Consider the following 16,897-nt stretch of genomic DNA (forward strand, 5'->3'; position numbering starts at 1 on the left):
GTTTCACTGGCTTTAGTTAGTGGTACTGTCTTTCTTAGTGTTAATTTTGTTGTGACAGATGAAACTACATTTCTGTGACTTGAGGTTTTAGCTTTAGATAATATCCCTTGACTCATAGCTATTGCAGATGAGGCCATCAGCATACTTTCTTGTCAACTTTCTTCTTTTTTTTTTTTCCTTTTTTTGTTAATGCTTTCAGTTTTACATTGTTAGGGCATACACATTTCCATTCAGTTTTGTCATTCTATTCTTCACAGTTGTTTCATTTTGGTTACACTGTTAAATATATTCAGTGCTCACTGCCAATTCTTTTGGATGATCTTCGGGGGACGATGCTAAGTTTTGGAGCCCTGTTGATCATAGAATTTCCATAAGCTTTTGTTCTGGGCTTGTTAATTCTTCCTAATAGAGAGTCATCATATGTCTAGGCGCAGCTTGGAAAAGAAGTACCAAGTTTTAAATCCTGACCCAAAGAGAGAGAAGGTTGAATTTGATTTTTCTTTTAATATTCTTGAAATACAGTATAATTTTACATTTTATTTATTGATAGTTTTACAACTATTTTTAAAACAACTAAGAAGAAACTTAAACATAATAATTCATGTTTGCTTTAATTAGACATCAAATGTGATTGTACTTTCTTGAAACCAGAGCAGTAAGATATAAAATGTTAGAGTTCTGTTACCTCTTATATAAGAAATAAGGAACTTTGTCATTTCTTCAGAAAAAAATTTTTTAAGTCACATAATTTTTTAAAAATCATTCTGAATATTGGAAATGTTGAGTGAGGCTACAGAAGATACTCTTTTTTGTTTTTTTAAGATTTTATTTATTTATTTGAGAGGTAGAGTTACAGACAGTGAGAGAGAGAGAGAGAAAGGTCTTCCTTCTGATGGTTCACTCCCCAGATGGCTGCAATGGCTGGAGCTGTACTGATCCGAAGCCAGGAGTCAGGTGCTTCCTTCTGATCTCCCATGTGGGTGCAGGGGCCCAAGCACTTGGGCCATCTTCCACTGCTTTCCCAGGCCATAGCAGAGAGCTGGATTGGAAGAGTAGCAGCTGGGACCCAAATCGGCGCCCATATGGGATGCCAGCACCATGAGTGGAGGGTTAACCCACTGCACCACAGCACTGGCCCCTACAGAAGATATTCTTATTTTTTATTTTATTTATTATTTTTTTGACAGGCAGAGTTAGACAGCGAGAGAGAGACAGAGAGGAAGGTCTTTCTTCCATTGGCTCACCTCCCAAATGTCCGCTACGGCTGGTGTGCTGCGGTTGGCGGAACGTGCTGAACCGAAACTAGGAGCAATGTGCTTCCTCCTGGTCTCCCATGTGGGTGCAGGGCCCAAGCACTTGGGCCATCCTCCACTGTACTCCCTGGCCACAGCAGAGAGCTGGACTGGAAGAGGAGCAACCTGACAGAATCCGGTGCCCCAACCGGGACTAGAACTTGGGGTGCCAGCGCTGCAGGCGGAGGATTAGCCAAGTGAGCCGTGGTGGCGGCCAGAAGATATTCTTAACAACACTATATAAGGAAATCCAGAAATGGATTGGTAATAGATAAGTCGTCACATTTTCTTATAGTATTCATGAAGAGGGGCTAAAACTAATGACATCCATAAATAAACTCTAGTTCTTTAACAAGTGATTCTCAGCTTTTATCTTCCTGAGTCGTCTTGTTGTCATTGAGGCATATTCCCATCAATAATAGTGGCTCACAGAGAATTGCTTTATAGAGATAGCAGTGTTTCACAGTGAATTTACTGTAATCCTGTCCTCTCTCTCTTGATTGGCAAATTAGGTTACACAGCTTGGATTAGAACTGCTTGTTTAATATGATCTAGGAATGGGTGATGGGGTAAGGAAGAAGAAGAAACATTAATTGAATGTCAGTTGGAGACTTATGGACCGGGTACCATGCTCATATTATTTTGTTTAATAATCACAGGCCTCTTAGGAAGTTATTGTTTGTGTTCACATTTTCTAGTGAAGAAGCTGAGGCTCAGAGAACTGAAGTACTTTTGCCCCTTTTTTTTTTTAATGATTAAGTAGGAGAAGTAAAACTGTAAAATTCTAGTGGAGAGTTTTGGGATAGTAATTGTTAGTTTTAATTTTAATTAGCTAGCAATCTAAGCAAAAGAAGGGACAAGAAAGTTCCAGGAAAGGAAATCATTGGATAGAAGAGGAAAAGTAATCATTGTTTACTACATAATTTGGCAAGAAATGGCATTTGTACATATTTATATTATTATATTTATTTATTATATTATAATATAATTATAATCTTATAACTATAATATAATATATAAAATAAAATATATAGCATATATTATATAATATAGTTATATAATCATATTATAAATATATAATTATACAATATATATCATGTATCATTTATTATATTTATATTATTTATAATAATATAAATATTAAATATTTTTGTAACTAAAATTTCAATAGACCTCTTGAGAGGAAAGAATAGGAAAGGTGCAATTCTGTGATGGAAGAGAGAGATAAGGAAGAGGAATTTTCAATTTTAATTCTATGGTGTCTCAGAAGATAATTTCTGAAACTGAAAAAAACCAGCAGCAAAATTCATGTATCTTATTTACATATGTGGAGATAAATACCAAAATAATGTACTTTAAAAAGGTGGAATTGGTGGAAAGTAAGACAGAATATTGCTTTATCACATTGCTTTTACTTTGGAAACACTGCAGAATTACTTAACTAAAAATGTGCATGTACAACAGTAAAATAATAAACTTTTGAGATTTAAAAAAAAATTTTTTTAAAGTCAGGTCTCTTCATTCTTTGTTTTGAAACACCTGGTAATAAACAGTTTATCATGTATTATTTTAAGTAAAGGTTTTAAGAGACTTAAATCAATCTGTTGGTGGCTGAAAGTTCAATATAACTCAAGTTCTTTAAATTTAAAACATTGCAAATGTGTTTAAGAAATCTTAAAAGGTAGAACTATAAAACATATATAATTAAAATATTTAATGGAAATAGTAGATATTAAGTTTACTTTAAAGTTAAGGAAAATTTTCATAAATCATCCTTGACTGAGTAGTACTCTGCTGGCTTCTATGATGTGCACATTAGATCTTTCTAAGTAAATTTGGTTAGGAAGTTAACACACTTTCACTGTCTGACTTTTCTTTTTACACTATCAGGATGTAGATATGATGGATCAGAATGGAATGACACCTTTAATGTGGGCAGCTTATAGAACACATAGGTATGTAAACATTATAAAATATTCAGCTCATTTTTATCATAATTTAGTGGAACAAGTGATGAGAAAAAGCAACTGATGTTATATTTACTAATATGTGACTGTATTTTATAACATAAATTCCCTTTTTGGGTGTTGAAATGTCTCTTTTACCCTGCTTCAATACTTGTAGTTTCCCCATCTATTCCTCTTTTAACAATTTCTAAGACTGGAACTTGAGAAGTTATTTTCTTTAAGAGTATTGCCAGGTTTAATATGATAATTAGTAAGTTGTTTAAATGATTTTGGAATAATCTAGATTTAAAGTAAAACACTTTTTAAATTCAGTTCCTAGTGAAAAGTGGAAAATGTCAGGACCAAGGGTTTTATCCTTGTAACTGTATGACTTTATATGATACTGTACATGTCTTCATTTTAGAATATCATCTCGTTATTGATTGAAAGGTTATTGAATAGGTTAGAATAGAAGTGTGCCAGTATGGAATGTGAATTCAACCACAAACAGCTTAGTATCTGTAATGATTTCTATAATTGAAATTAGGGTTGTTGTTGTTGTTGTTTTTTTTCTTCCTTTTCAGTGTGGATCCAACTAGATTGCTTTTAACATTCAATGTTTCAGTTAACCTTGGTGACAAGTATCACAAAAACACTGCTCTGCACTGGGCAGTACTAGCAGGGAATACCACAGTCATTAGCCTTCTTCTGGAAGCTGGAGCTAATGTTGATGCCCAAAATATCAAGGTAAAACTATATTGATGATGTTGTATGAAATGTGGCAATCATAAATTCCCTGTTATAAAGTTTTTTCATAAACTATCGAAATTGAAAAAAACCTGTTTAAGCTAAGTCATTTGTTTTCATACAGTAATTTGTTTGAAAATGGGATTATTACCTTTCATTTTTCAATACTGAAGTAATTTTTAGATTTTAGGAAACTTGTCACTTGTGAATTCCTACTGGTTTTGTGAAATTATATGATCAGTATTTTTGTAAGTGATGGGGATAACTTTCTGGTTCCTTCAGAATTGTTACAGAGAATACGAGCATGTAGTTAGTCATATTATGCACAATAAATCTTAGTCTTTGACTTGGTCATTTTTTCCTTTTTTTTTTAAAGGTTAGCACTTTTAAATTTGATAAATTCCTTTATGATGTTTATAGGGGAACCTCCAAAGAGTGGACTAATCCAGGAAAACTATGTAAAATTATCTAAGAGCCAAAACAATTAGCATTTATACCCTAAGCATTTAGAAATTTATAGACATTTTATGCATGCATGCAAGAAGATCCTATGGGTAGTCTCATTTTGGTTAACTCTTCTCATATTTAAGGCTTTAAGATCTATCACATCTTTTATCACCAGACTTTCTGAAATAATTTTAAAAAATCTTTTAATGTGCATTCAGAAATAACTGCTTATCAACATGTTATTTAATTTGGTCTGTAATTCAGAGTGTTATCTAAGACATGTTTCTTAAATTCCTAAGGGATATGTGATAATTAATATGAAGAGGATGCAAGCCACATATTAATCTGAAATGGCCAATCAAAAAGTAGGTTATCTCCTGCTGGATCAGGGCATCTCTTTATATTCCAATAAGTAGTTCTTTGATTTGGTTACTTTAAGAAGAGAAAGTTAAACGGCTAAAATAAAGTAGGTTAGAATATAGTTATATGGTGCATAATTTAAGTTTATAGCTGATTTTTAAAAGTATGTAATTATTTAAAGCAAATGTCTAATATTGGAAAATGATAAAATTGATAAAATCATGTTTTCTTTCATCTTAAAAATTTTAAGTTATCTTGACCCTACACAAAGTTGCTAGAATGGCCAGTATCTGCCGCTAAACAGGGGAAGAGGAAAATTGGCAAACCACGCGTAGTACTTGACACTCAGTGGACACTCTAAATATTTGTTGACTGAATGAAGATGTATTTAGTCTTGAGATATACCTAAGCTAGATTTCATTACTGCTGGTCAATCTCTCTGCCACTTCAGAATTTATAGGTAGTAGTTTTGCTTTGCCTAATGTTTTAAAGTAGAACGCTCTGAAAAGTTTATAATGTTGGAATTAGTAAATTAAGCTAATCCCAGATCTAAAGGGTAAGTTAAGGAAGGAGGAGTTTGACCAAGCCTAATACCCTTGTTAGAAAATATTTACTTCATGTTTTATTTTCTAAATGGCTCTTGAATGTTATTTTGCTACCAGATAGCTGTTCTAAAATGAACATTGCCCAGGAATGCATTTTGATATATTTAGTGTTATGTTATTGAAAACTAGAACCAATGCTGGTATGCCAAATAGTCTCCATAGACTTTCTAGTATACTGACATTGCAGTAATACCAAAGTATTGAGACAATAAGATGACTACATAGTTCTGGAATTTTAAACTAATTATGTTTTCCATCTGTATAAAATATTAGGTAGTTGCTCTTTGATCACCATCATTACATATATAAAGTGTGGTTTGTAAGTTTAGCACCTTTTCGGGTTATGAAGTCTTGCTCATTAACCATTATATAAAATTTGGATTAATCTTAAATAATCTATGATGAATTTCATAGAAAGGAAATTAAGAGTAGAGATATTTGAGATTCTTTAAGTTATTTTTGAACCTTGTATTTCCAGTGTTTTATAGGTTCAGGCATATCAGACATTTTGTAACAAGCTAGGATAAAATGTAATGTGGTTTTGTTAGTGCAGTTCATATGAATCTTCAGGAGTATCTAATAATTGAGCTGAGTATTGTACCTGTAAAACTTTTACTTAAATTTATGTTTTTTTCCCAGTAGTTTTGTTTTGTTAATGATTATGACACATATAATCAAGGTTGATTATTGATCAAAAACTTATTTTAAATCTAATTTTTAGTAACTTTTGGAAAGACATTACTTCTAAAGGAAGAAAAAATGTATAAGCTGTTTCTTTTGCTCAGGGGACATTTATACTTTAAGGGTAAAATTATCTTTTAATTCACATTGGTAAAATAATTTTTATTTTAACATGAAATTTATGTGTATTTCAAAGGACGACATATGTATCACATGCCTTTCTACTGGGATCTAGCATTTCCAGTAAAATATAGTTATACCTTATTCTAATAGAAATAATATATTCATTCATACAACAGGTATTTGTTTTCTGGTGGAAAGTTACAGTATTTAAGATTTATAAGGTCCTTATTCTTTCAGAACTTTCCTTCTGTTAGGAAAATGACAATAAGTTTTTTTTTATTTTATTTTTTTATTTTTTAATTTTTTTATTTTTATTTTTATTTTTTGACAGGCAGAGTGGACAGTGAGAGAGAGAGAGACAGAGAGAAAGGTCTTCCTTTGCCGTTGGTTCACCCTCCAATGGCCACCGCGGCCGGCGCGCTGCGGCCGGCGCACCGCGCTGATCCAATGGCAGGAGCCAGGATCCAGGTGCTTTTCCTGGTCTCCCATGGGGTGCAGGGCCCAAGCACCTGGGCCATCCTCCACTGCACTCCCTAGCCACAGCAGAGAGCTGGCCTGGAAGAGGGGCAACCGGGACAGAATCCGGCGCCCCGACCGGGACTAGAACCCGGTGTGCCGGCGCCGCTAGGCGGAGGATTAGCCTAGTGAGCCGCGGCGCCGGCCTATTTTTTTTTTATTTTTTGACAGAGTTAGTGAGAGAGAGACAGAGAGAAAGGTCTTCCTTTTTCCGTTGGTTCACCCCCCAAATGGCCACTATGGCTGGCGCGCTGTGCTGATCCGAAGCCAGGAGCCAGGTGCTTCCTCCTGGTCTCCCATGCGGGTGCAGGGCCCAAGCACTTGGGCCATCCTCCACTGCCTTCCTGGGCCACAGCTGAGAGCTGGACTGGAAGAGGAGCAACCGGGATAGAACCGGCACCCCAACCGGGACTAGAACCCGGAGTGCTGGAAGACAATAAGTTTTTAAAAGAAAGCAACTGCGACAGAGGGACAGGACTGGGAAGACTACATCAGTTGAGAGTGCTTTGGGAATGCTTCTGAGGCAATGATGTTTGCTTTGGGAATTATATCATGAGAGAGGTCAGTTATACAGATAGATGCATGGAAAAACTATGTAAAGGCACGCACAGGTACATGATCCTAAGCAAGAATAAACTTGATGTGTTTGATGTGCAGAAAGAAGGACAGTGAAGAAGGGGAGAGAAGTCATTTGAGATGGGCAGGTGCCAGGTCTTGTATTGTCAGTGATGGGAGGCAGTTGAAAGAATGTATGTAGGCTAGTTATGTGATCTGCTTTTTGTTTCAAATATTAATAAAACATGGGTTTGGTTGATGTATGGAGAATGCATTGAATTTTAAAAAGGTCAGAGATCAGTTAGGTTGTGGCAGTAAATCAGGCAAATGATATTTAGCTTGGGAACAGAAGAGTGGAAATGGATAGATTTGAATGGATTTGGGGATGACATTTTAGAGTAGAAATGAAAAGGTAGATGTGGGAATGAAAGAAAACATGATTGATGACTTAGGTTTCCTTTCAGTAACTATCTTGTGATATAAGTTGAGGCTTTGAAGATTGAAGGCAAAATGCTTTTTGGGAAGTAAAGTTGATAGTAATTGGTTCTGTTTTGGTAATATTTAATTTGAAGTGATGTCTTGCTATGTGGAATATTAAGATAATTAAGCAACATAAATTTCAGCACATTTTGAAAAGGAAAAATTCATTAAAAAAAAACCTAGAATCTTTGTCTAGGAATTTGATAGTTTATTTATACCTGTATATTTTTTGTTTTTACTTTAAGTCATAGGAAAGAGAGTCTTGTAAATAAATGTGACTGAAAACAATAAGGAGGTAACCTTCGAATTTGGTTATGACTTTAATAGTATAAAAAGATGTATTCAAAGAATATGAAAAATTATGCTTTGTGTTATGATAATTATAAAACTATTTGTTGATCCTACTTCTAAAAATAACTATTAAATAAGAGTAGGCTTAACTTTCTTAGAAATCTCTCTTAATGTGAACTAGGGATTTACCCTTGTTATTTGAGTAAGGTGTTCAATTATTTTAATATAAAAACAAATGATTCTTCTATTAGGCTAAGAAGAAGTTATTTTGAAGACAGTTCATACTAAGTGATAGGTAACTTTAAAATAGCTGTTTTTATCCTTAGTATGAATAGTATGTTTTGATCCTTAGCCACTTACCCTGGATTAGAGGTTCTTATTCTGGGGTCCACTCCTGGATTGTGTTTTTCATGGAGTGGTCCAAGTTACATGGATCAGCATTTTGGGGGGAGAAGATGATCAATATTTTTCATCAAATATGACTCGAAAGAATTTAAGCTCTGTAGCCTTAGATAATAGTTACACAGAATAAAATTGAATCTTTTCTTGTTAAGTAATACAAGGTGGGGTGGGAATAAGTGACTTAGCATACTAAGAACAAAAACCAAAATAATGGTCTATGTAGAAATCTCTTTTTATGATAGCATCTTGTTTATGAATTCTTAAAAAATATTTCACCCCTTGGCTTATGTTTTTAGTTATACAAGTAAATTTAGGTGAATTGTCCTTGGAGAGAACAACCTGAAAGATCGCTTTAGAGCTTATTGAAATGCAGTAGGAAACATCTTTCAGAAAGTAGTATTTTACTAAAGACCTGACCTAGATGGTCTCCAAGGGAGAATTTTCCTTAGTTTTGATAATGAAATTCAACCTCACTTAGGCAGACTTCAAACAATCTTCTACTCTAGCCATAATGTTTGACTAAACTCTTTGAAAGCTGTTGCTTAGTCTATAGATACTCCATGTAGATTCTTGCTGTTAGGCATTTTTATTATTTTGGTTGAGACATGGAGTGATTAAATATGGACTTGAACTAGAGCCCTGGTTTTAGTATAATTTTTTAAATTAATTGCTTATGTATTTTACCAGCTGAATAAAAGAACTCTACAAAAAATAGTCAGATGATTAGAGGAGTAGTTGAAAGATTTCTTAAAGCTCCCTCAATCTTTTTGTCTAGGCAATCCTTAGGTGTCACATGGCCCTCTAGTGGAAGGGATGCTCAGCTGGACCGAGGCAACTGCAGGATATTCTCTGGGAGTTGTTACCCAAGGGATTGCTTTTATTCAGGTAATCTTTATAGTTTGGATTAAATAGCTGGTTCTGACAACTTAGGTGATGGAATTTTGGAATAGGTAAGGAGATACTTTAAAGTAAATATTCCTATTTTTGAGAGACTCAGATTCCTTATTAAATACCGTTGATCTTTATATTAAAAGATTGGTTAGCCTTTTTGTTAATTGTTTTGTAATAGCTGTGCTGAAGGTGGTAGTGGTATGTTTTATTTGGTTTGTTTTTTAGTTATTTACTTTTCAGTAAACTGTACTTTAATTTTGACAAGTAATCGTCCTTCATAAGTAAGGCACACCGAGTTTCCTTATTATTTTATTCCTTTCAGCTAGTCTTTTGAAATAAAAATCTCATCTTTTTTATTTTTAAGAGTAATTTCAAATATTTATGTGCAGATTTTGAAATTTTGGCAAACATTTTAAATTTTGGTTTTCTATTTAAAGAATTAGTGGAGGATGTTCAATAGAATGGAAATTTAGATATATGACAAATTTGCAAAAGGAGACATAAGGTTTTTAATTAGCAAAGGCATGAAGTAGCATAGATTTAGCTTATTTTTCTTGTCTTCATTTAATATATTTTAGTCATGTTCACTTGTACTCCTTGGCTGGCTTTTTCTTGGGGCTAAAGGGTTTCTCAGATTTGTTACTTGAACTTCTCTCTCTCTTTTTAAAAATCATTTCTCTTGTCCTCTAGAAATTACAGTATGAGTGAATAAACATAGGTCAAGAATGCCAATATGTTAGTAGTAGAAGTAGAAGCTGCGTTTTCTTTTTCTTCTCTGTTATCTTAAGACTCTTATCACTGAAATAAAACTGAGATTTCTGGCAATTTGGTATTAGAGCAGCATGTTTTATATCAATAACTATTACTAATAAAATCTTTAAAAATGTGAAATAACTGATAAACTTACTGATAGCCTCTGATCCAGCAGGTACTAAAATGCCTACTTTTTGATTTGCTCTCTAATATGTCAAAATACAAACAAAAAAATAGAATCTATAGAATGAGATGAGGAAATTTACTGTATTTTGAATAGGAAAGCATAAGAAATATGTAATAATTTAGGTTCTTTAATAATTGACTTTACCTAATGTCAGAGCAGTACTTTTGAATCAATAGTGAAGTTTTTTTTTTTTTATGGAAGTTCTTTACAAGTAACTAAAATACCTTTTCTTTTATTTTTAATGTACTTATCAGGGTGAATCAGCTCTTGATTTGGCAAAGCAGAGGAAAAATGTGTGGATGATCAACCATTTGCAAGAGGCAAGGCAAGCAAAAGGATATGACAATCCATCTTTCCTTAGAAAGTTAAAAGCTGATAAGGTAAACCCATTATTGCAGATTTTCAGTAAGATTTATAAGCGTACTTACTTTGAAGTAAGATTCATAGGCATACTTATTTAGCATGAATATTTACAGCCTTTAACATTGATATTGTTCAGTCTAATTTTCAAAATGTAATTCACCAAGATGAAGTAATAGTGTTTCTCAGCACCTACTTAGATAGTGGCCTATCTAGGTTATCTGATTATTAAGAAGAATGGCCATAAAGCATCATAAGTTATTAACATAAATTTTAGTTTATTGATTCATCTGGCTTTTGTTAAGTAATAGATAAAAATAAAGGTTTTTTCCTGTGTGTGTACATTTGTTAGTATGATACTAAATTGTGCATCTAATGCATCTGTTTCTCTTTTTTAAAAAACAAAAGTTTATTTATTTGAGAGGCAGAGTTAGAGAGAAATTGAGATAGAGTGAGGTCTTCCATCTGCTGGTTCACTCCCTAAATAGCTGCAATGGCCAGGCTGAAACCAGGAGCCAGGAATTTCAACTGGGTCTTCCATGTGGGTGGCAGGGCCCCAACCACTTGGGCAGTCTTCTGGCACTTTCCCAGGTGCATTAGCAGGGAGTTAGATTGGAAGTGGAGCAGCCAGGAATTGAACCAGTGCCCACATGGATGCTGGTGTCATAGGCAAGCGGCCTAACCAGCTGCACCACAAGAGTAGCTCCCATATCTCTTTCAGCAACTCACAACTTAAGCTGTAATTGATTAGAGCTTTTCAGTTTTTGTGATTCATTGTAATGCTTTTTAGAGAAAAAACTTACATTCTTGATTTTCCTATGGAAGGTTAATTTTAGATTGTCCATATACCTTCAATTTTAAACTATATGACTGGTGGTTTAATTGCTTAATTATTATAGAATAATTTCCAGATTTAGAGCATTTCCATGAAGGGGAAGTGTCTAGATTGTTAAAAATTATTTCTATCAAGAAACGAAAAATTGGCTGACCAACAGTTTGTTTTTTTATGTTAAAAACTGAGAAGGTACCTGTTAACTTATAGATAATCACAACTTGAGTGTCATTAGGCACTGAGTACCATTTTATGTGTGTCCTACCTATGCCATTCTAGTCATGATACTAATTGCTTAGTTAGCTATGGGCTATCTGTTATCAAGGTAAAGGAGTGCCTCATTTATTTATCAGAGTGTAGACTCCTTTAATGAGCTGTCAAGGTCTCTGGTCCCTTATTTAGACATCAGAAGAATTAGATCTGTAGTTTTATAGACTTGCCTGTTTACAACCTTGTGGCTGAGAGCAATGAACATGTTTTGGCATGTCTTAACTTTTTCATTTAAATACTAGGTATGATATAGAAAATAATTTATTTGCTTTTATTTTCTGCGATATAGGGTTTAGAGTAGTTCTGTTCAGTGGATGAAAAATGGCTAATGTCTCATGATAATTAGGATAATGACAAAAATGTCTTGCATTATTTGAAAATCTCATAATCTTTGTGTTTTCGTATTGTTGAATGTAAATATTTTGAAGTTTTTTTATTTCTACATATAGACAGATGAAAATGACTTCTAAATTCTAGATGCTGTATTAGTAGGTAAAAATACTTATTACAATATTAGTGAACCGTATCTCATGTTTTTGTATTTGGTTAAATTTTTTTTCAAGATTTATTTATTTATGTGAAAGAGTTACACAGAGAGAGAAGGAGAGGCAGAGAGAGAGAGGTCTTCCATCCGCTGATTCATTCCCCAGTTGGCTGCAATAGCTGGAGCTGCGCTGATCTGAAGCTAGGAGTCAGGAGCTTCTTCCAGGTTTCCCACATGGGTGCAGGGGCCCAAGGAATTCGGCCATCTTCTGCTGCTTTCCCAGGCCACAACAGAGAGCTGGATCAGAAGTGGAGTGGCCGGCAGTTGAACCAGCGCCCATAAGGGATGCTGGCACTGTAGGCAGCAGCTTTACCTGCTATGCCACAGCACCAGCCCTCAGTTACAATTTTCAATAAGAGAGCTTCATAAAAAGTTTAGTGCAGTTTTACTGTTTGTACATTGTTGTGATAGGTTCAGAAGTTTAGCTTTTTTCTGTTTTATATTTCCATAGTAACTTTAAATATTAAAAATTAAAGTTTATAAAAATGCTGGTTGATGGCTATGTAGAATTGAATAGCTGTAATTATGTAGATGGTATTTGTTAGAAAAATTATGAATATGATTTGGTTTGCTACACTTTAGAGATGTGCATTTAAAACTAAATGAGATGGGGGCCAGTGCTGTAGTGTAGCGGGTTAAGCCTTGGCCTGCAGTGCCAGCATCCCGTATGGGTGCCGGTTCAAGTCCCAGTAGCTCCTCTTCTGTTCCAGCTCTCTGTTATGGCCTGGGAAAGCAGTAGAAGATGGCCCAAGTCCTTGGGCCCCTGCACCCACATGGGAGACGTGGAGGAAACTCCTGGCTCCTGACTTCAGATCGGCATAGCTCCAGCCATTGCAGCCAACTGGGGAGTGACCCAGTGGTTGGAAGACCTCTCTCTCTGCCTTTCCTTCTCCCTCTCTGTACTCTTTCAAATAAATAAATAAACCGTAAAAAAAAAAAAAGAACGAAATGTGAAAAACAGTGATACCTCAGATTCAACAGTACTTATTTTATACAAGGTTATCTTTAAAGGAGAGTGGGCAGGATATTTTTGAGCATTGCTAGTAGACAGATATGGAGAAAGTCTTGATTTTAGACAACTATTTTGAAAGCTCTTAGATTCTAAAAGGATTGTAAATACACACATTAATGGTTAAGTGTTAACTGCTTAATAGTAAGTTGCAAGGCTTCTCTAAATTAGTATTTTTCAATAATTTAAAAAATCCCATTTCTTAATGATAAAAATACCATATGTCGTCTTTTTAAATAATGGAAGATGGAGTAGTTGTTTTCATATTCCTCTCACTGAGTACAACTAAAAACTCTGAATATTATATATAAAACAAATGTCCTAAGACTCTGAAAGATGGAAAGAAGAGGGCAGAGTAGATAGGGATGGAGCCTAGAACCTGAAGAATGATATGATGAATTCCTGGGTTTTGCTTTGTTTTGGCTCATATTTCTAATATATCCCAGAATAGGAGTTGATAAAGCCAGCAACACAGAATCACAGCTGGGTGCAAATAAAAGGCCCAAACAAAAGCCTGTTTAGCCAAATGACCACAAAAGACAGTATAGCTGGACAGAAAAGTTTCAGAAAACAAACTACTATACTATAGCCAAATAGTGTAACAACAGCAATAACAAAAATGTGGTCCCATTCGGCTCACATCAGGTGAGCCTGCCTAGAGGCTGTCTTCCTGGGTTCCAATGAGGTGTTCCCCAGCTTCTCTCCTGGGTTAGTGCCAGAGAAGGCTAAGTAGAAATTTGGAACTGGGGCCGGTGCATTGGTTCACTTGGTTAATCCTCCACCTGCAGCACTGGCATCCCATGTGGGTGCCGGGTTCTAGTCCTGGTTGCTCCTCATCCAGTCTAGCTCTCTGCTGTGGCCTGGGAGGGCAGTGGAGGATGGCCTAAGTGCTTGGGCCCCTGCACCTACGTGGGAGACCAGGCAGAAGCACCTGGCTCCTGGCTTCGCATTGGCGTAGTTCCAGCCATAGTGGCCATTTTCGGGGGTGAACCAACAGAAGGAAGACCTTTCTCTCTGTCTCTCTCTCTCACTGTCTAACTCTGTCAGATAAATAATAATAATAATAAAAAAGTTGGGACTTTGATTTGTACTAGCTGTTAATGAGGTTCCACCCTCCATCCCCCTTGTTTATTTGGGTGCCAGTAGGGAACAGAAATGAAATACTCCTTCCTTTCCCAACCCCGGGGAATTCTCAGCAGAGGTATAGTGAAGATGGATGTCTGACTCTTGCCTAGCAATAATGAGAAGCCATTTCTTGTTAGTGATGGCTGACTGAGAATTCTGGACTTCTAGCTTACCTAACTTTAATGAGGAGGTATCTCTCCCCTCTGCTCACCAAACTGTATCAGAAGAATTATTTAAGAGAAGATTTGGGTAAGATTCAGTCTAAAATCCCCAAAATGTCCATATTTCAAGTGAAAATCACTTGTTAAACCAAGAATCAAGAAGATTTGAAATTGAATGAAAATAAAAATAATCAATAGATGCTGATACTATGATGACAAAAATTAAAATTTCCTGGTGGCAAAAGATTTTAAAGTAGATGTCATAAAAAGATTTCAATGAGTAATTATTAATGTTTGAAGCATTAAAAATAGAATCTCAGAATAGAAGTAGAAATAGATAATAAAGAATCAGACATTTTAAAACAAAATTATAGGAACACCAACAATAAAATCTCAATAGGTGGACTAAGCAATAGAATAAGAAAGACAAGAAAGAATAAGTGACTTTGAAAATGCAAAACCACAACTTACCCATTGTGAACAACAAAAGGAAATAGAATGAAAAAAAAAAAAAGAACAGTTTTAGGTAATTCTGGTTCTAACACAAGGTCTCACATTAATGTGATTAGAGTCCTTATAGATACAATGGCTGAAATAAAATCTCAAATTTGGCAGGATACAAACCTACAGATTAAGAAGCTGAGCAAACTTCAAATAGAATAAACTCAAAGAAATCCTCACTGAACACACTGGAACCAAACTTCTGGAGTTGAAAGACTTTTCCCCAATAAGGTATCTTAATAAATAAGGGAAGAACAATTCAAATGACAGATCTTTCATCAGCAACCATAGAAGCCAGAGGGAACTGGTACTTTTTTAAGTACTCAAAGAAAAGAACTCTTAACCCCGAATCCTACGTGCAGTGAAAATATCATCCAGGAATGAAAGTGAACTTAAAATATTCTCAGATGAAGGAGAGATAAGAGGATTTGTTATCGGCAGTTATGCCTGAGGGAACGGCCAATGGAAATTCTCTAATTCTTTTTTTTTTTTTTAAGTTTTATTTTTATTTATTTGAAAGCAGAGTTAGGGAAAGGAGAGTTGGAAGGAGAGAACAGGGTTAGAGACCTTCCATCCGCCGGTTTATTCCCCGGTGGGACTGCAATGGGACTGCGCCAGGCTGAAGCCAGGAGCCAGGAACTTCTTCCATGTTTTCCCATGGGTGCAGGGGCCCAAGCACTTGGGTCATCTGCTGCTGCTTTCCCAGGTGCATTAGCAGGGGAGCTGGATTGGAAGTGGAACAGCCAGCTCTGCATTCTGTGCCTATGTGGAATGCCGGCTTCGTAGGCAACACCTTAACCTGCTGTATCAAAATGCTATCCTCCTTCCCCTCCTTTATTGGGGGGGAGGGAAAGTAACAGCTTCTTTTATTAAAATGAAGTCAGAAGAATTGCCACAACAGGGGCAGGAACTTGAGGGGGAGACAGAAAGACTGTAGCAGAAACAGGACTGGAGATAAAACTGCCTGGAAGAGTTGCGTCTAACTTGGCTCTCTCTCACCCAAGGTGACTTTAAACACAAGGTCAAAATGAGTGGCATGGATACTGGTTTGAATAGGAGAAATGAGAATCCTTTGAGTGCAAAAAGATGAGACAATTAAGACCATGATTAATGTGGCTCAGCAGTTAGGAGTGCAGAAGTGGGAGAGAGAATACTCTAGTTATACCCATGTAAAACAGAGCATAAACAGGGGAATGCAGTTTAATGTTAATGGAAGATCATCTTACCCATAACACCACAGAGGACAACAGACCTCAGGGCCACAGGAGCATTAACAAACCTTGCACCCCACTTTCTGCTCCAGTGAGAGGGTGAGGAGCTGGGTATATGTGTGTGTCACAACAACAGGGTGCCAGGGCTTCGGCCAGGCAGGAGCAACCACTGCTGCCGCAGTGGGAAGTTGAACTAGGTAGCCTGGCCCTGTGTTAGGGGGTATGCTGAGAAGAATATTGGGATATCTTTTTTAATTTTGAAGTTTTTTAATGCATAAAAAGAACACTCCAGAAATGGAACAGGTATTGACTTATTAAGTATTGAAGCACACGACCAAGCCATCCCACTCCTCAGAATTTACCCAAGGGAAATTAAAATGGCAAATAAAAGAGCTGTCTGCACCTCAATATTTATTGCAGCTCAATTCACAATAGCTAAGATATAGAATCAACCTAAATGCCCCATCAACAGAAGACTGATAAAGAAATTATGGGGTATGTACTCTATGGAATACTACACAGTGGTAAAAATAAATTAAATCTGGTTATTTGCAAGAAAATGGAAGAATCTGAAATAAGCCATTGCCAAACGGACAAATATCATATGT

The 16,897-nt window shown here is 35.7% G+C and overlaps 1 protein-coding gene across 4 annotated transcripts in view; it reads left to right on the forward strand.

The window, feature by feature from the left end:
• ZDHHC17 (zinc finger DHHC-type palmitoyltransferase 17) overlaps positions 1-16,897 on the forward strand; it is a 118,885-nt gene that overhangs the window by 52,929 nt on the left and 49,059 nt on the right. For all 4 annotated transcript variants that reach the window (XM_051846461.2, XM_002711353.5, XM_070052655.1 and 1 more), the window contains exons 6-8: positions 3,183-3,247; positions 3,823-3,985; positions 10,531-10,656. In XM_051846461.2, coding sequence (XP_051702421.2) covers positions 3,183-3,247; positions 3,823-3,985; positions 10,531-10,656 — 354 coding nt within the window. The remainder of the gene's footprint in view (positions 1-3,182; positions 3,248-3,822; positions 3,986-10,530; positions 10,657-16,897) is intronic.

The sequence above is a fragment of the Oryctolagus cuniculus genome, chromosome 11, assembly GCF_964237555.1.
Source record: "Oryctolagus cuniculus chromosome 11, mOryCun1.1, whole genome shotgun sequence".
Taxonomy (NCBI): domain Eukaryota; kingdom Metazoa; phylum Chordata; class Mammalia; order Lagomorpha; family Leporidae; genus Oryctolagus; species Oryctolagus cuniculus.